Source organism: Montipora foliosa, chromosome 7 (assembly GCF_036669935.1).
Source record: "Montipora foliosa isolate CH-2021 chromosome 7, ASM3666993v2, whole genome shotgun sequence".
Classification (NCBI taxonomy): Eukaryota; Metazoa; Cnidaria; class Anthozoa; order Scleractinia; family Acroporidae; genus Montipora; species Montipora foliosa.
In genome coordinates this window covers 24,749,358-24,769,143 of record NC_090875.1, presented here as the reverse complement: position 1 = coordinate 24,769,143, position 19,786 = coordinate 24,749,358, and the positions used below count along the sequence as shown (strand labels likewise).

The 19,786-nt window shown below is 39.8% G+C and overlaps 2 protein-coding genes across 4 annotated transcripts in view; both read right to left on the bottom strand.

Moving 5' to 3' along the window:
* Window positions 1-751: 751 nt before the first annotated feature.
* Window positions 752-19,786, bottom strand: part of LOC138011514 (tudor domain-containing 6-like) — a 36,293-nt gene continuing 17,258 nt past the window's right edge. For all 3 annotated transcript variants that reach the window (XM_068858554.1, XM_068858556.1, XM_068858555.1), the window contains exons 12-23: window positions 13,691-14,043; window positions 12,366-12,587; window positions 11,915-12,050; window positions 11,570-11,641; window positions 10,326-10,487; window positions 9,470-9,559; window positions 8,179-8,352; window positions 7,857-7,935; window positions 7,599-7,737; window positions 3,001-3,176; window positions 1,925-1,981; window positions 752-1,070 (exon numbers count right to left, since the gene is read on the bottom strand). In XM_068858554.1, the coding sequence (XP_068714655.1) occupies window positions 890-1,070; window positions 1,925-1,981; window positions 3,001-3,176; window positions 7,599-7,737; window positions 7,857-7,935; window positions 8,179-8,352; window positions 9,470-9,559; window positions 10,326-10,487; window positions 11,570-11,641; window positions 11,915-12,050; window positions 12,366-12,587; window positions 13,691-14,043 (1,841 nt within the window). In that variant the 3' untranslated portion in view covers window positions 752-889. The remainder of the gene's footprint in view (window positions 1,071-1,924; window positions 1,982-3,000; window positions 3,177-7,598; window positions 7,738-7,856; window positions 7,936-8,178; window positions 8,353-9,469; window positions 9,560-10,325; window positions 10,488-11,569; window positions 11,642-11,914; window positions 12,051-12,365; window positions 12,588-13,690; window positions 14,044-19,786) is intronic.
* LOC138011516 (uncharacterized) lies at window positions 3,809-5,539 on the bottom strand. The gene has a single exon (XM_068858559.1). It carries the CDS (start codon window positions 5,471-5,473, stop codon window positions 4,025-4,027), a length of 1,449 nt encoding a protein of 482 aa, XP_068714660.1. The 5' UTR covers window positions 5,474-5,539; the 3' UTR covers window positions 3,809-4,024.

Below are 19,786 nucleotides of genomic sequence, written 5' to 3'. Positions count from 1 at the left end.
ATGGTTATTTGGTACAGGTGTATGGAGCGCTGTTAACTTGCCGCACGAGTCTGGTGTTCGAGGCATCATAAAAGGCGAATTGTATTATCCTTTCTTTTTTTTTTTTTTCCATCGTGAATCTTAAAATAAAGATTGTGGGGGCTTAACCTTTAATAAACTTAATACGAAAACAAAATGAATTGCCATTTGGAAAAGTCAGGCATTTTCCATCTCGATAATGTTCACGTCACTTTATTGGAAAATAGCGGTTTTCTTTAGGAGTTCTTGTTTTTGCTAAAAGAAAGGGGACCACAAATCTCGAAGCAGTTTTTCGTTCAAAACATTAGTATGTGGCCATTAAAATCTGATTATGCTACAATCCAACACTTTCTCAAATCAAAGCTCTATCCACCCTTTACCATGTCCCTGTGTAGCTGGCAAATTTTCTTCTCCTGGATCATGCCTATCATAGGCGACCCTAACGTTACCCGAATGAACAGAAACGGAAGGAAAAAAAATTGAGAAAAAAAGTCACATGTGATAGATGAGCTTTCCTATCATCAATAAATAAATAATCTCTTATTTAATACGTAGAGGCATCTGAAACTGATCTCTTCTTTTTTATGATGATTTAGCTCTTTCTTTCCTTCGGAACTGGCTTCCACCAAAAGTGAGACCATTATTACTAATGACTATAGGTACAAATGACACGGAGGGGTAACCACTGGCCAAACACAACCAACATCATAACCAGAGATTTAAGACACCACCACACGTTTTAACAGTTCTTTAATTTCTTAGAGTAGTGTAAACACGTCAAAAAGCCTTGCACGGAATTTATCAGTATATAATGTAAGTTACGTAACGAAACTGAAAGCGGCCTCGAAGGGCTACTTATAACTAGAAAAATTCATCCCGGTAGTCCAACCATCTTGTCTGGGTTTGAAGTAATTGTCCCCTCGATATTCCATGGATTGTTAACAGTGCGGTTTGTTTCTTGACCAAATCCTTTGTTGATCAGCACTTTATTGATGTGGATTTCGTCGCCTTCCGTGTCCCACAAATCGACATAAATTGTCTGATTCCATGCCCTGCAAGAATGAACAAAGTATGGCCAATGAAAAAGAACTGACGAGACACTTCCATGGTCGACCCCTTAAATTAAACGAATCCACTCATCTGATTTGAACTGATGGTAAAACGTTTGCCGTAAACGTGATGTTTAATCTCTGTATTGTTTTTAAACCCAACAATTAATAAATCTTGCCATCTACAGTTATTTTGGTCAGTTAACCGACAGCACGCTCTCCAGGCGCCGAAGTCATTGACTGGCGAAGCAATATTGAGTAGAGCGTCACATGTACCGTTCCTCGACAGCGCACTTTTCTAGAACTTTGGCACGTGCTAATGACACGGGTTATTAGGAACTTTACGATCTACGACGGCGACGTTGATGAAAACGTCACCTCAAAATATAACTTTGCACTATCGTAAGTTTCTCGCCGTTAGGTCATCTCGTTCGCGTCGTACAATGTGGGTGAAGTGTCCTAGAAATAAATTGGCACGAGCGGTTTGGGAGTAAAAATAGACAATGAAAGATTCATATTTAAATGCTCGCGTTATCGTCAAAACCAGAAATTTGGTGATTTCACGTCGTTGTTGTGCAGAGAACCGCACGAATTTGTGCTAAAATGCGTGCCACGCGTGCAGCACGATTACTTTTCCTCTTTTAACCAATGATATTGCTGTTTCGAGGCGTTCTCGTTGACGACCGCGTCGTAAATCGTAAAGTCCCTATTCACCAAAACGTAACGCGAGGTTCAATATTTATTGATCAACAATGTTGAACTGTGTGTGACGAGCTAGAGTGGAGCACCACAACGACCCAAATACTTTCACAGAAAGTTTACCTCTCCACTCCTCTGCGCCAGAAAACTAAACTTACTTGGATAGAATATGGGCTATTAGAACTTTGTCTTCTGTAAGAGCTTTGAATGTTTTCCTGCAAAAGCAAACAAAGGAAACTAAAATACAGTAACCTGCAGCTGGGGACTGACAATCCAGTTGCTTTAAAACTAACGTCATTGGTTAAGGGGGTGAGTTGGAAACTTAATTATTTTATTAATTAATTAATTAACTCTTTTCCTTTGTCGATTCTTTGGGAGGAGGCCGTAAAAGTGCCACAATTCAGTATCAGTGATATTAGTCATCCTGAACAGACTTTAGAGATGAATGTTGATATGCGATACATTGACCTTTCAAAGTATATGGTTTTTCTTTGACAGTTACCTTTAATATCTCAAATCAGTTTTGGAACATTTTTTCTCTCTTGTGTATGAGGCGTTTGTTTGTGCAACTCTTATCAATTTCTAAGTGTCTTTTTGTTTACTTTGTCGTGAGAGACAGTAATATTGTCGTAGTGTAAGTGGCCCGCCTAGGATAGTTATGCTAACTTTGGGCTACTATGGTCTTGTTTGTACAATCATGATTTGTTTGTAAATAAAGTGACAGTGAACTTTATGGCTGGGGTCCGGGAACGAAAACGGGAATCCACTAAGACGAGATCGTCGCCAGGTTTTGAATCTAATTTCGGCGGCCAGTTTATCTCATAAATCCAGTTAACAACAAATGGCACAGCCTAGGCCCTGTTGTTCGTAGCAGAGTCAGCACTAATTGCGAGTTACTGATTGGAGTTCAACGAGAATTGATTTTCAATTTTGAGCATGCGCTTTGGGTTTCACGGTGGCCGAATACACGCTGCATATGATCAGAATGGAAACTTGTTCCTGTAGTCGTACTAAAACTGCAATTTAAAGGTCACTGATCCTGCCTACAGCTAGTGAGTTCTAACGGTATTTTACTCCATTCAGCGCTAGCCAGAAACATTCAAACCGAAAGCAGTCCTGCTTTATTCAGCCATCCATTCCCTAATTCCTGTTTTTCCGATTTACCAAAAGAATAACTGATAATCTCTTAAGTATCAAACATAAGAAATGGTACAATGTATGGCAGTTAACTTACATTGCGACGTCAGACCACTCGACTTTCCTCCCGTTTTGTTGTGAGTCGCGCGAGGGCTCGACGTTTCCCAAGAAGCATTCGAGAGCTTGAAAAGGAAGATGAAGGAAGTGTGGGAGAATCCGCTTAACGTTGCTTTCACGTGTCCACTCAGAGTTGCCATAATCCACGAAAAACACCTGGAAAAGAGAAAAAAAAAACAAACCATAAATATATCATACCCAGATTTCTCACATCCAAAACTAACCAGAAGAATCTGGATATCGGTGTGGGGTGCGAATTAGACGATTGATGGAGGTAGGTTCTAAAAACTTGGTGCGTCGTTGATGCGGAGTGAAACACGAAGGCTTTGGTTTTATCAAACAACCTGGTAAGGTAAATTAACAAACTGCATAAAACAACAACAACTGCATAAAAAGATTTCTGAACTTAAGTTTCGTGCGTTAGCCATTTGTCAGTGCGAAGACGCTCACAAATCTTTCATACGGTGGTTAACCTTACCTAGGGAGGGTCATTTTACTATCGTCGCTTTACTGAAAATCTCCACATCACTTCTCCGCCCGCCCCGCTAATTTCTGACAAGTTCCTCACGGTGGTCAATTTACCTTAACCAACTCGCGCGCTTTGCTTAAACGCCGAATGTTACTTTCTCAAATATAATTTCTCAAATCTCATACCAAAGTTTTCGACAACGTACAGAAATAGTCTCGCATCGCCATCAACCGGAAAGTGTCAGCTAAAAATACTAGTTAAATCAAATCAAATCCAATCAAATCTTTAGTTATGTATGTAAAAGACAAAAAAATCAAGGTGGCTTTAAAATGGTCTTGCTTTATTTTGTTACTACAACATTTTCAACCAAGATCGAGGTAACTCAATCCAAAGGTCACCAAGAAGTAATCGCGAAGCGCCGGAAGCTCACGATACATAAAAAAGGTTGATCAAATCCTCCGGCATCGGAAATCGTCGGAAAAGATTCGGAGTCACCGAAGACTGCGAAACGTGAATCAGGAGGACCGTAAAAGAACTACAAGTCAGAATTGGGACAAGTAGGATTACTGGGATAAGGTTTATCAATTTTAAATCTATTCTCCGTATCATCGCTGTACCATTCGGCAAATGCCGCATTCATTGTAACGTTATCTACTTGAATCGTAGTCCACAAGTCATTCATAGAAGTCTGAGTATGAGTAAAACAAGAGTCTGCAAACAGCCCTGTTCGGTTCGAGCTAAGAACAGCGCGCAATCCACGCAAAGTTTTCTTTCTGAAATCCATAATGAGAGACAACTCTGTAGTGTTGCAAGTCTTTGGTTCTAAGATGCAAGGAACGTAATGGAAATATGCAATCTGCCACGAGTCGTATAAGGGGTTAACTACAAAGAAAGCTGACTTGACAAATGGGATGGAGTATTCGGGAAAGAAGCAACGCCATTTCTCGTCATGTTTTTGCGCGTGTAAACACGCGCGATTCAAACCCGTGGATGAGTTGTGCAAATGATGCACTTGGCGAAAGACAGATTGGGCAACCCTGCTGCCATTCCAAGAGGGCGAGTCGATAAAGAAGCCCGCGTCTAAAAGAACCCGAAAAGACGCCTTTGTAACGCGACGAAAACGTTTTCTGATGTAATCGGCGTGTATGATGGCGGAGAGAGCTCCGGCCGATCGGCCGCTTAAGATGATTTCGGAAGCGTTATATATTCCTCTGCGAATCAAATCGTCCAAAACCGCGTCAAGTACGCGCCGACCTCGGAAATAAAGAAGTTTTCCTTTAATTTTCAGTGGCTTACGGCGGTATCCAGTGAAGGAACCACCATCGCAATAACCAACGAAAGCTGAATTCCAGTTATAGAAGTCAGGATTGTAACGTGCTTGACTGGAGAGAAGACCCTCAAGATGAAGAAACGGTGTTAGATATTTTGACGAACCCATTTCTGTGCTAGAGCGCTCATAACACGAGTCACGATCATGGCACCACGCACCCCCCTCGAAAAATATAATCCATTTAGATTTTCCTTTGCCTTTCCCATTGCGCAAGTAAATTCCAGGGGGAGAACCGTCTAAACAAACGGCGCCGCTGTGGGGATCAGCTGCTAACAGATGCAGCTGATGAAGTCCTTGGGAGCTTTCCTCGTCCTGGATGAGTTTTGAACGTGACGATGTATTTTTTAAAATGTACCGTTCTATTGCCGACAAGACATCCTCTTTGATGCCATTCGGGCACAATCCGTTGGTTTTTGATCCGGTTTTAGCAAGCAATTTTTCATCTGGTGATGGCAAATTGCTGGTGTAGCACAAATCGCTAAGGACGTCTCGAAAGTCCCAAGCGGCGAATCGACGATAGTCCCAACTTAAAGGCGAGAAAGATACGTTGTGAGATAATGAATGGGAACTGACGTTGACAAAGCAAAGGAGTACCACGACGATATAAAGGAAGCTTTGCATCATCAAAGGCTTGACAGCGAACCACTGAATCATCGCAAAGGAACAAGAGACAAAACCACCTGCACAATACTGGTGGAGCTGTTATGTTCAAATTAATATTAGCAGGTTACAATATTAGCAGGTTACAAGATAATTCAGAAGTTCTTTTGTTTTGTTTGTTTTATTTTATTTTTTTGGTAATCCGAGGAGATCCCACAGTAGTCCCCGCCCATGGTCAGGCTCAATATAATATATAGACTGAGAGAGTTGCTTAGGAATTGGCTAGAGAAGAATTCTGATTGGACAAAGCGAGTATTGCAATGTCGTATGAGTGAAAACAATCCTTTCACCCTCAGGAGCCCGATTAACACAAGACACTCGGCAAAAAGCCGATCGGCTTTTTCGCTCTTTACACTGGTTTACGTTCTGAGGCCTTCGTCACCGGTTTTGCATTTCTGGCTTTTTCGCACCAGTTACAAATGTACCGGCGCTTGACGCCGTTCGCGTGGGACCTTAAGCAAGGACGACGACGACGGCTCCGAGAACGCCACGTAACAATAGGTTTAATTAGCAAAAACAATAGTTCTACACGCCCTGCACGTGCGTTTTACATTTTGAGACATTTCTTTGCGGTTCTCGTTTTGACAACGACGTGAAATGATCAAGTTTGAGGTCACGTGGACGACGAGAGCACCTGACGATTAATTTTTCTCTCTAAATATTCACATCGTTCCCATCAAATAGACCATTTTACAGTTGTAGCTAAGTTACCTGGCCTAAGAATGGAATCGAGGCTGCCGGTGTTTTGATGCAATTCTTTGTGATTTTCTCATGTTAATGTAGACTAATTACAATTACAACAACACAATAGACCTTATTCACGATGGCTGCCATGTTGGAATTGCTATTATCATGCAAATTAGCTACACACTTCTGAGGGGGCAAACAACACAAGTTCGAGAGGTTATAACCACACAGATGATTTTTTTCACGTTCATTGGATGTTTCTCACCTAAGTAGTAAAATAGAATGATTACAAAAGTTACTTCGATGTTTTTTTTAGGCAATCAAAGATATAAAATTATTATAAATGGGTCTTAATTCTAAATTCTAAAATGTACTTTTAGAAATGTTATTTCAATATTTCGACGAGCCGATTTTCCGCAATTTGCCTTTTTTCCAATGTTTGCCCCCCAGCATAACACATGGCTAATTTGCATGATAATTTGAAAACCAACTATGGTGAATAAGGCCTATTAACATGATAATAGCAGTGAGGTCTGTATCAATGCAAGGTCACCGGCAGCCTCGCAGCCATTCACAGGCTAGGTCACTGAGCAAACAACTGTAAAATGGCCTATTTTAATCTTGGAATGTGGACTCACACTTTCCATGTCGAGCGCGAGTGACTTGGAGTAATGACAAAATTATTACAATAACGGGAAATAATGTTTTTAACGTTCTCGTAGCCGTCGTCGTCGTACTTGCTTAAAGTGATAAGTGTCACCAGCTTTGGATTCTTAAAACCTGTTCCTACCGAAGACACAAACGCAGACGCGTTAAAAAAGAGTGGGAATGGAAGACGCTAACGACGCTAACTTAAATCCCTTGCGCTTGCGTACCGAATTATTCTTAGTTGTTGTTGTTGTTGTTGTTTTTATTATTATTATTATTATTATTATTATTATTATTATTATTATTGCTCCCAGTTGGAGGAGCACTGCACTGGTCATACACCTTATTCTAAAATGGCCATCTGGCCCTTATGGCCTCGCTTTCAAACGTAAAATTCAAAAGAACATTTAACCTTGAACGAGGCCATAAGGGCCAATTTGCATGGAAACAAAGAATAATAAAATGGCAGCCATTTTGGAATAAGGTGTATTTGGTTCGATTCATGCAAGCCTGAAATTTCCAGGCTTAATTCCGAATTATTCTTCTGTGAAACGAATCCTCGACCGCAAGTCGCACGTTAAAAGCCATGCAAGAGAAAAAAAACATCGCAAGTGTACTTGCTTCTTTGCGTCACTATCATCCAAAACGGGAACCTATTTGCGGTTATCTCTGCGATTGCGTCTTGATTGTAAACAGGACGTGACTTTTTAACTACACAAGTCAAACAGGCAACAACAATCGGTGGAAACAGTAAAGAGATTGTTAATTTCTCTGTCCATTTTACCAGTAATTCTTCCTCCCGCACACTTGTAATGCGTGCTCTGCACCATTTGTTGTCTTTTGAGTACTTTGCAACACATAGTTCACCAACCGCGGGCAAAATGCGCCTTGGATCTTGACAAATATTGCGAGAATAAAACTTGCTGTAAAAAAAGGAAAGAATAAATTAGGCGCCTTTATATAAGCCTGGAATTCGCAAGTTTTAGGGAGGGACTGGTTGGTGCATAATCGTCAGGGTCGCGCCGGCCAAGCGAAATCTTACCCCATCTTGTCCATCAGCGACTCAAGATCATCTTCTTCCTTTTTGTTATCAGAATCCAAGTCATCGCGCTGCATCCTGGCTTAAAACACAGGAGAAAGAAAAAAATCAACGTCAAATTTCCAGCTGTTTTAACCAAACTCAAAAAGTAATTTTGAAAATATATTTTTTCAAAAACCCTATTTATTCTTGATAGCAATCAGGTAGTGGGACCACGAAGTGCAAAAGGGCATTTATTGTACAGAGGTTTATTTGGGACATTGTTGTTTCCTAACCATATCACGGACCGTCAAAGTTTTCTGTCTCCAAGCTATGGATAACTTACCTGCCACGATTCGCTTTTCTATTGGTTCAGTACCATATGGAAACTGCACCCAGAAATGTCCCGGATTGAAAACTGCCGTGACACGAACTGCCACCCAAGTTCCGATATCCGGAAGCGGGACAGATGAATCCATATTGTCACAGAACACCTCCACCAATTCATGAACTTCCTCGCCTACAAAGAAAGAATCTGGGAACTAAGATGACACTGGACTAGGGAAAGAGGGAGAGTAACATCTTTTCGTTCGTGTTTAAAGGCAGAAAAGGGTACCCTGGCCGGACGGAGGGGACCCTTGCTGCCATGTGCAACGCTTTGCTCAAGTTAAGACGCAGAAACGGAGCTTCGTTTTAAGACCCTCCAGCCTCAATGTAAAGCCACGCTAGCGGTGGCGATGTTACGAGGCTAATTACCCCTCCCCCTAAGTTATTTGAAATCTTCACAATAAGCCAGTTTCGTATTCTAACGGTTGAACTGGATCTAGTATGAAATGGAGGCTAATGCGGGCAAATTAATTTGCATTTGAAACAGCCATTTGAAACGATTTGCCCGCATTAGCCTCCATTTCATGCTACATCCAGTCCAGCCGTGAGAATTCGAAAATGGTCTATTGTCTCAGTTTATGACACCTGCATTTTTGTTTTTTCAGTGGATTCAGGTCGTGTCATTTATTTTTAGACCCAAGATCAGGGTTGTTCTAACTGAGGTTTGAATTCTGCATCTCACGAAAACTGAAAGGTCCAGAGAAACTGAGCCATCTTTTCCTTAAATTGGCCAGTACTTGACTGTGTGTTCTGGCTTCAGTGATAGCTATTTTGATAGATCATTGCATCGGTATCACAGAGATCATGAGGTCAAAACCAGTTCAGCCCTGAATTTCTCCGACTTTCCCTTTGCTGTTACGGCTTAAGTAAGGTACATAACAGCGATGATCAAAAACGCCGACATTATTTTCGCGATTTAAATGTCTTTCTGGTATAGCCTTTTTTCTAGTATAGCTACATTCTACGAGTTCATTACGAACTCACAACTGGCTTCCTAGGTTGTCCAGCAAAATGACTTATGCTATTCCAAAAGTTACAAAAAATTATGGAATTTTTAACATCAGGTTTTAGGGTTCTAAGATTTGGAACGAGTTCCTCTCTGAGAGATGATAATTAGCTTCTCCTCTCGCGTAATTGCGACGACCTCAAAGTCTTAATATTCTTTCCGCAGAATGTCTTTTAAATATAGTCTCTTCATGTTTTAATTCAGTCAGCTATGACAGGATTACACAGTATGGCATTTCACTTACCCTTTTTCAAGTGAAGATTTGGACACTGGTCCCCTCGCCAGCACCCTGACCGTGTTTGAAAAAAACGGCAAACTCTTCGACTCAAATCCTCTGAAAAACAAAGTAAACCTGATGACGACAGAGCGGTTTTCAATTGGGTGTCGTAAAACAAATACGAAAGCTATTATTTCGACCAATCACAGCAGGCGCAAACAGCGCAATGACCCAATCCAAATTCGTAGCAATTCCATGCAACTTGTTTAAAGAGCGGGAAAAATCGCGCGTGCAAGTCGCTATTGGTTTTGGTTTTCCTTCTCATTGGTCGATAAACTGGCGCGAGATTTTTGAACCAATCACTAAGCGTATCAATTGCAATCGCATAATTACTTTTGACAGTCATTTGAAAACTGCTTTATTCTTTAAATTACACCCTTTGCCTCCCAGAAGTGATCAGTATGTAAATTCTCAGCATAATTTTTATGAAATGAGTGTAAGTCAGACAGGTATTGAGAATGAAGATTATCATCAGCTCAAGAGAATTCTCATGACTACCCAACAAAGAACACTATGGTATTAGGTAAAGGAATGAACGTTTCGATTGTGGAAATGAACGGGTTTTAAAATATTTTTACAACACTGTAAAATGAGAAGGACCATGACATTGGGAACTGCACGCCCTTATCTTTGCATGGGTTCTTTGAGGTCAAAGAAAGTTCAAAACCGAGTGTTGGAGCCAGGACAAAACGCGGCAGAGGTAACGTGTTAATCCGGATGGAGTTCGAAGCCACGACTTCCCGTATGGTAGTCAAATGCCAGGCAATCTGAGCTAACCATTCGGCGATCAAAGTTGGCCTCATAGCGGTTAGTGTTAACTTACGGTATCCTTGAAAAGCGATATCTAAATCATCTGTATTCACAGAGTAAGTGTTCTTGGATGAATGGAAGTCTTCCTGCATTGGGTCCCAATCTCTCAACGGACTGATCGGACTTGTGGGACTTGTAAGCGAATGAAAGTTAGCTGGGTCGACTGTGGCGGCACCTAAGGAAGTATACAGCAGGTCACTTTGATGAAGACTTCATTTACGCGCATAGCTATCCTTTGATTCCAAATAAGAAGAAAGAACTCGGCTAGTATGTGGTATCCGAGTACCGGATATTATCTGGAAAGCAACCATTCATTCATTCATTCATTTCATTCATTCATTTTATTCTCTCACATAGAGATACATAGCAACTCCTCTGCTCGCATATAACTTAGCTAGTCGAGGCGGGCAGAGGACACAAGAACATAAAGTAACTTAAAAGGAGCAGATTAAGAAAAAAGGAAAGGAAAGGAAAAAACTTGAAAAGGAAAGAAAAAGAAAAAAGGAAGATATATCTATATAAACAATACAGGGATGAACTATACAGTTACTACAATACAACGTTACAAAATTACACACGAAAAGTGCGGCTTACAGCCGTAAATGCGGAAAACCTTGCAACGTTAGATAACTTAAAGTTTACGATGAATTTGGGAAGTCAACAAAGCAACCTCAAAAATTACCATGAAAAACGGCGACGTATTGAACCTCTCAGCTCAAGACAACTACGCAAATACACGCTTAGAGGTGCTTCACAATATGGTGACTTGTTTCTTTAAACCTCCACTGACCTAACATATTCTCTCTATCGTTCTAGAGGTAATTTTCTTGAAAACGAAATAGCCTGATTTCAGTAACTCTTAAATACAAACGTCAACTATTAAAATCACCTGGTTTTGTCATCTCGGCACAAATAAAACTCGCCGTGAACCAATTAGGGCACGTACGTATGAAAAATCCCTTTACTAGTTGAAAGGCCTATCTCCAAAGAGTCTACTAAACTTCGTTATTAGCAATGGAAATTTTGTCCCCAGTATCCCCGAATAAACATAAAAAATACTTCTCTTCTCCATTTCAGAACACTGGAAATGACCACCAAAAATTAAAGACTGATAGTTTCGAGGAAATGGATGTCCAAACAAGCAAAGCAAACTTAGAAAATTTGTTTGGGGAACCCGGGAATCGAAGAAACCGTCTATAAGAAAATGAGAGACACGATAAAAAGCTGCTTCATAGGGAAACGAAAGCGGTGAAATACCTTGTTCTTCCGTGCTGCAAGCTGTATTCTGTAAATCCTCAAGAGAGAATCTGACAGTCATTGTCTCAGCCGCTTTAGAAAAACAAATACAGAGAACAAGCATTAGTTGTTATTTGTATGGGGTCACAGTGTAGACTTCGAGGCTTGACAACCTGCTCATACATATGGGTTGTTGACCAAGCGTGAGGTCAAGAGGGCTGGACATTGGCCAAGTTCTTTTTGTGCCTGTTTAAGGACCGAGACAAAGCCGAGATCCATAAACATGCAAAAAGAGAACGAGGCCAATATCCAGCCATTTTGACCGGACAAGCTTGGTCAATAAAGGATTTTATTATGCTATTTTACCTGTTTGCTCTTGAGAATCCTCAACAAAGACTGCTATCCCAGTGTCTACGAGAACTTGGTTGATAAAAATATCTTCTTCACCAGTAGTATCGTACAGGTTTAAATTTAATACTGGTTTTTTAAAAGTTATGTCAGCCTGAAAAAGAAAAACACAAAATCAACATCAGCTCAAATGAAAAACATGAACTTTGGTCTTTCGACACTCAAGTGAATCCTGTCATCAGAAAATACCGTGAGCGGCTTAGAAATCCGTGAATGACATTGCTGAGAGTAGCCATTTAAGAAAAGCTTGATTGGGGAAGTTGTTGATACTAAGAGTGTTATGCTAAACGTGGCAGTGGTGCCCCTTGGGTGAAAATAAGCAGTGAGTTCCTGTGGTCTTGTTAATTATCATGTTTAATGTGGTTCAAACTTTAATTTTTTATCAGGTCTTCATCACAGGTACTCTTACCCTATCGTTTCCAGTTGTCTTAGGGTAGAACAACTGTTGATACATCCAGGGATCCCATGGAACCATGTAACCAACCAACTTCCGGTTGTCATCTGTAAGACCGCTGAGCAGCTCAGACGAACCGCTTGCCCATTCATCATTGTGATTAACTTCAGGCGATGAAGTTGGAAGTAAAAATGTCTTTTCTGGACTCACGCTTGGACTTGGAAGTAAATATTTTTCCTAGGGCAAATTAGAAATTCAATATAAGGCCCAATTAGAGTGACTTTAATACGACCTTGAAAAACAAACGAAATGCAGAACGTAACAAAAATGCAAAATATTTAAGCGTAATTGGCTTATTGAACAAAAACAAACGAGCGCGAATTTTCAGTGGCTTAGCGAACGCGGATGCAAATAACGTCATCTCCCCATGGAACTTACTGCAGGAAAGTTTCGTTTTGACGTCATTTGAAACGCAGTAATGTGATTGGGCAATCCATCTGTTTACTGCCCCATATTAGGAGTTTCCTTGGCGGGAATTAGGAGAAGCTTTGTTGTAATCTTACCAAACATTGGTCCGTGAAACAAATTGCGAATACTTTTTCAAGGTCAAACGAAAGTCGCTCTATCTGTCAAATCAACTCCCATCAAACCAGTTGTTGGTTTTTGAAGAGAGCGTAAAACCGGAGTACCCGGGGAAAAATCTCTCGGTGCAGAGAAGAGAACCAACAAACTAAAGCCAAACATGACCGGCCGGCCACATTTGTGGGAGGCGAGTGCTCTCATCACTGCACCATCCCTACTCACTAAATGACAAAAGGTAAATAATTTCATGGTAAAAATAGCGAATTGAGGGAGGGGAGGTTTAGTTGCTTTAGTTGCTTCAAGTTTTGTAACGTTTTCGTGTGTTGCGACTGGCAACACTGGGGACAAACCGGAAAAACAAGGCACTTTGTTCCACGACTTTTGATAGCTCAGGAAAAACTAATCAATTCTTGATGATGGTCATGATGTGAAATTTGGTCAGACAATGATCTATGACCGAGATTTGTTTCCAGGGGTTCGTTTCTCGAAAATCCCGAAACTTCACGGGCCATTTTCGGGTATGACAATTTCCTTTGTATCTCAAGAACGGAGAGGATTAAAGTCATCAAACTTCACAGTCATTTTCTCTTTGTTACCCTGAAAACATGTTAAAAGATCGCCTTTCCAAAACAAGCGGTTGGCAGCTTCGCAAATGGCTTTTCGGGCCCGAAAAGTTTTCGGGACTCTCGAGAAATGAGCCCTAGACCTGAGCGCTCGATAAAACAATGGAATCCGCTAGAACTACTGTAGCTTCATACCGGGAAAGTAGCCCCATCCTTCTGTAAATCTTTCTCTTCAGATTTATCTTGTTTATCTTTCTTGCTATCGTCCACTTTACTTTTAGACACCTCAAATTCGCTCAATTCACTGCTGTCACAAGATTCATCTCCAGCCGCTCGTATGATTTGATCTTTCAAATTTATCTTTGGAGGGCGTTTTCTTTTCCTCCGATCTTTCTTGCGTGGTTTCCCTATGGCTGAGGACACAGTGCTTTTGTCTGATACGGGTTCAAACGACACCTTTGCTTTTTCTTCCAAATGCTGTTTTTCTTCGGAAGGAGCACTGTTTGAATCGATAGCAGATGTCTTTTGCTCAGAGGTAGAGGAAAGGTCTGTAATAGAGCAAAACATGACTACGATAATTGAAGCATTCTAAACGCCTTGACAATGTTACAAGTAATATAAAATGGTTCGAGAGAAGAGAGGCCCTAGCACAACCACGCGTGTGAAGAAGCATTTACCAGTGATAGGGCCTCTCACATTTTCAAATATCTGCAGGATTCTGAACATTGTCACGCCTCGTGTTTCAGCAGATTGTTTTCGTGTTTTAGATCACGCCTCCACCAGTTTTCAACTTAAGATAAAAGCGGCTATTCATATTCAGAGAGAACAACCCTCTTTGAATCAACAATTACACCACGACAACCTTAAACTATCTTTTTGATTCCCACATTTTGACGCTATACTTCATTCCGTTCTTACTACTTTTCACATTAGCATTTTCTATTATTATAAATTCAGTATCCAACGCTTTGTATTCTGACTAACTGAGGATGGCAGAAGTTTCTGTCGAAACATGTTTTATAAACCCAAAGGTTTCGTCGGTTTCTTAAAATTCTTTACTTCTCTGCTGCTATCAAGACCATTTGGAAATAGTCTATGAATAGTGGACGAAGAGGGAGCGAAGAGTCTTTGAGTTTATTCCGACGTGAAGCCCTGGGTTTTTATCAACGAGACTTAAAAAATATAAAATATAAATATCCCCTTTTTGGATATTCTGATTGACAACAGTCAACCTCTTTCTCCTATTACCAGGGTCTATCGTAAGAAAACGTTCACCGGTCTATTAACTAATTATTTTAGTTTTACCCCATTCTCTTACAAATTTGGCTTAATCAGGACTCTAGTTGACAGAACGTATAAGATCAACAACACATGGATAGGCTTCCATGAGGATATCAAGAAATTGTTATTAATCTTACGTAAAAACCTTTTCCCCAGTCATATCGTTGAGAGAGTCATTAAGCAGTATATTACAAAAACTCAGACCCTTTCGAACACACCTACTAGTCCTCCCTCTAATCCTACACATTTTTTCAAATTACCTTATGTTGGGCCCTTCTCTATTGTAGCACAAAACAGATTACGTAAATTACTTAAACGTTATTGTAACAATCTTGATGTTAAGCTAGCCTTTTCTTCCTTCAAGATCCGTAACATGTTTAGTGTGAAGGACCCTGTGCCTGTTGAACTCTGTTCGAATGTTGTCTACAAGTTTACCTGTGCAAGCTGTAATTCTTGCTATGTCGGCGAAACCAGCCGACACCTCTCGACACGCATTCGCGAACACTTAAACAGGGACAGAACCTCACATATCTTTAAACACCTTCAACAATCCGAGGCATGCCGTAACTCCTGCTCTGCGGAATGTTTTGAAGTTATAGACCGTGCGACCACAAAATTCCAGGTCAAGATAAAAGAGGCCTTACATATTTCCTGGGAGCAACCTTCTTTAAATAAGCAATTATATCACGTTAATTTAACTCTCTCGTTCTAATCAACATGTTCCATTGTACACTCTTTTTTGTTACCTTTGGCTATTTTGTTAGATTCCCAATTTATTTCACGTTGTTATTTATCTTTGTTTAGCATATTATAAATTCAAATGTAACTTCAAATTAATTCTACTTTCAACTGAAGATGGTCGTTGCACGACCGAAACATGTCTTGCAAATTTAAATGTGTCGTCACTTTTATAAAAATTGTTGTTAGTCTGCTTCTTTCCAGATAAAAGAATATGAAAAAACAAGAGAGTAAAAGATGAGGTCAATGAGCGGGGAGGGGGGAAGTATCAACTGAATTATGTGAGGATAACCCTCCCCAAGTCCGGACCTCAATAATACCATGGTATAGGTAACGTATTTATAATGGTTTCAGTTGATTTCGCTTTACATGTGGGAGACTCCAGGTAAGTAATCAAAAAAGTTGTTAATAAGTAACGCGCATGCGCTTTGTTCGTAAATGAACGATTTAGTAACCGTTGCTTAAAAGCTATATGTTCGTACATTTTACCGGGGCAGGACTTCTCAACAGAGTGTGAGACAACAACTGACAATTTTTCTTTTCGTAATCCTTAGAAAACAAAACGAAACATCGAGGTAGTTGGCGAATTTTAAATTAGGGGATTCCCCGCGGAAAGGAAAACGTCCTTTTTTAAATTTACATATTTGTAATTAATTCAAACTTAACTGATTTGTGATTACAGATAACAATTTGTGGCTAAAATATCACAGATATATCCCGTGTATCCTGTTTCGAAATCCGCCTGAATTTTGCTTTACCAAAAAGATAAAACAGACAAAATTTTACAGGCTTTGTATTTAAATAATGAACGAAACGAAACGAAACGAAACGAAACTGTATACTTCTGTCCGGTCCTTTGAACTTTCCCCAGGTTCTGTTCGTGTCACGGACGCAAAGAAAAGTGAAATAAAGAAAACAAAAACTTATACACCAAATTACTCGGTCTACGTAGTTCGCAGGTGCCAATCCTGTCTGGAACTCTGATATTTCAGTTATCTTTTCGCCTGTCGCCTTGCAAACTAGTTTCCCATCCTTTCCACGGGAGCATTACACCTTAAACATATGTTGTTATACTTGCATCTAATTGAGTACTTAACAGTGCTTCTGGTATAGAAACATCTTTCGCAGTTTACTTTCTAAAGAGTGTGCATTTCGAAATGCTTTAAATTCAGTACATAAGCAAGTTTGTAGTGTTTCTTGCTTCTTTCACTCTTCGGTTGCATTTTGCACGTTCCAAGTCACCTTCTCTTAATATTATTTGGATGAATGGTAAGCAAAGAGTGAATTCATCTCGATGATCAGAAAAACGATGACTTTTTATGACAAAACTCGAGAAAAAAAAAGGTATTAATACGCATATACGTGTGAATTCCGCATGTATATACATATTAGGAGGTACGACCTCCAGGAGTTTGATGAGATAGTGATCGTATTTATATTGATTGGTGTCGATAACGCTTTCCATGTGGGATACAGTCATAAATGCAGTCATAAATAATACGCATGCGCTTTGTCCAGTCATGTCTCGTCTTGGTTTTTAGGATGTGTTTAAGGTGGCTCTAACCAATTTCAACACTTTGAAGAGGCACTCCCTTTAGAAAGATTGGCACTACACAATGTATCACATAACAGCAATGTCATTGGACCATATGAAACATCGATTATTGCTGAACAAGATGCGATCATTATTGTGACGTAATATGTTACCTTGCCAACAGGAAAGCCTGTAAAAAATACCGTATATTTTGGCTTTAGTTGCTCATATCTCAAAAACAAACTCAGAGACCCCCATTTTTTATTGCTGGAAAGTGATCAGAAGGCCAAGATGAAACTTTCTGCAAAGTTTAAAAAAAATTCTGTACAGCGGATTCAGAGCCACCTTAATTCTGTGATTTGTTTAACGTGGTTCTGATTCTGCTGACAGAATTTTTTTAATAGGCCAGAACCTTTTTCGTTACCTATAAATATGAATTTTAAAGCCATAATGAAATGAACTGGCTAAAATACCAGTAAAATAGAATGAACACTGTTCTCCAAGAAACGAGTTGAGCGGAAGTTTTAAATTCTGACGAGATTTAATTAATGCGAAACGTTTCTGATCAATGTAAATATGCTTATTCGACTGCATGTGTACATTCGGCGCACATTTGCATGGCCATGACTTCCAGTACCGCTCAAGCAAAGATTTTCTTCAAGCTTTTTCGCAACTGCCTAAAGTTGGTTCCTTAACTGCAATGAACCTTTTACTACAATCATTTATTTATTTATTTATTTTTATTTATTTTTTTTTAGGTGGTCTGCCTTTGTATGGGGTCTATGACTCTTTTGTAGACTATCCTTATGATAATGTTTTTTATTGTCATTAAACTGTAATAAATAAGTAGCTCAATGGGTGGAGCATCCGACCGGTGTTACGGAGGTCGTAGGTTCGAATCCTGCCAAGGACTCTGATTTTTCAGTTGTCCTTTCGACCGTTGCCAAGCAACTAGTTTCGAATCCTTCCCACGGACGCATTACACCTTAAACCTCAGCCCCAGTTGTTCAAACGATGGATAGCGCTATCCGCGGGATAAATCACTATCCAGTGCCGGGATTAGGCAATTGGTTTCGCTATTATTTATCCACTGGAGTGATTTATCCGGCGGATAGCGCTATCCATCGTTTGAACAACTGAGGCCTGTAGTTGTACTTGCATCGAGTTTAGTGGCTTGCAAAAGTGGCTTCATGACAAAACCAAAACTTTCGTCTGGAATGGAACGTCTTACAAACTTTAGTTCATTCTTCTTTCTTCATTTTGCAAATTCCAAGTAGTCTTCTCATAATATGGATTATGTGGATAAATGCTCAGCAAAAGAGTGAATTTATCGCGATGGTCAGTAAAACGATGGGTTTTTCTAACAAGACTTGAAAAAATATTTATTAAAAACAAGAGAGTAAAAGATGAGGTCAATGTGCGGGGAGGGGGGAGAATCAACAGAATTTAAGTGTGGATAACCCTCCCCAAATCCGGACCTCAATAAGTAGTAGTTACTGCAATCGTATTTATATTGACTTGTGTCAATTACGCTTTCCATGTGGGATACAAATTGCTTGGACGTATCAGTGCAGTCATACATATCACGCATGCGCTGTGTCCAGTCATGTCTCGTCTCGGTTTTTCATGTGTTGTCGTAGACAGTTGTAAAGCGCAGCACTCAGCCCTTCAACAGAGGCGAAAACCCAAAACTATTTGTCTGGAGATTACTTGAATATGATGCTCGCATCAAGCATAAATATTCACAGTTTGCTGTCACGCCACCCATCTTAAATGTTATTAAACAATAAACAGGCGAAATGTTCAGTTGTTTAAGGCAAACAACGGCAAAAATACTGGATAATAAACGGCTAGAAATTTTAAGAAAAGCAAAAGTTGCCTCAAAGTTGAAAATGTCGGCAAAAAAACCATAACGAAAGTTCGCGCGACTGGCTGTGGTGGATTTGAACACGAGATCATTGTAAAACCAAATAAATGACGTGAGATATAATGTCACATGAGTTTCTGCAAAAGCATATTTTCTTCGTGCTACATGAAGATTCATGTTTCTAAATTGTCGGCTTTTGAACTAATCAAGCAACTATTCGCTGTTTTTTGAGAAGCTGAAAATAATAACACCATCATCATGTTGAAAGATTTCTGACACTGATGATGTTGCCACAGAATGTCAAGAAGGGGGTTACTAAATTTACATATTTCCTCATCAGACAAATAACATCTGCTTGGGTTTTAACTCGGGTTCGGCTCTATTCTGTGCCGATAAATACGATAGTAAAAGGAGAGAAAATGATATTTTGTTTCAGCATGAAATCGAATGCGTTAAGTACACTAGCTTCGCTATGAATCAGAACAAGTAATATTTCTTTCTAAACGAAAGAAATGTGTATTTGAAGTGACAATTATCGGGACAATTTTAAGCAATTCTCTCTTATAGACACCTGAAAAATTCAGGTGGGATCTCGCTGAAGTCGTCTGAACTTCTCAGGATATACCTGAGACTATTATAGAGAATTGCTTAAATTGTCTCGATAAGTTCGAGGATCCTTAAATCTTTGGTCTAAATATTTCTGTCTAAATACGAAAACAGACGAATGTACTCAGTGATACCGACAAACTTCAGGAGCACCCAACGATAATCTTCGGTGAAATTGGGAGATTCAAACTTTTCTAAGAATTTCGGTTCTACGTTGCCAAACAGCTGTAGAGAAGATATCTGTATACAAACATTGCTTTTGTTA

Coding starts and splice junctions, on each gene's coding strand:
- LOC138011516 (XM_068858559.1), bottom strand. CDS start 5,473: ATGATTCAGTGGTTCGCTGTCAAGCCTTTGATGATGCAAAGCTTCCTT.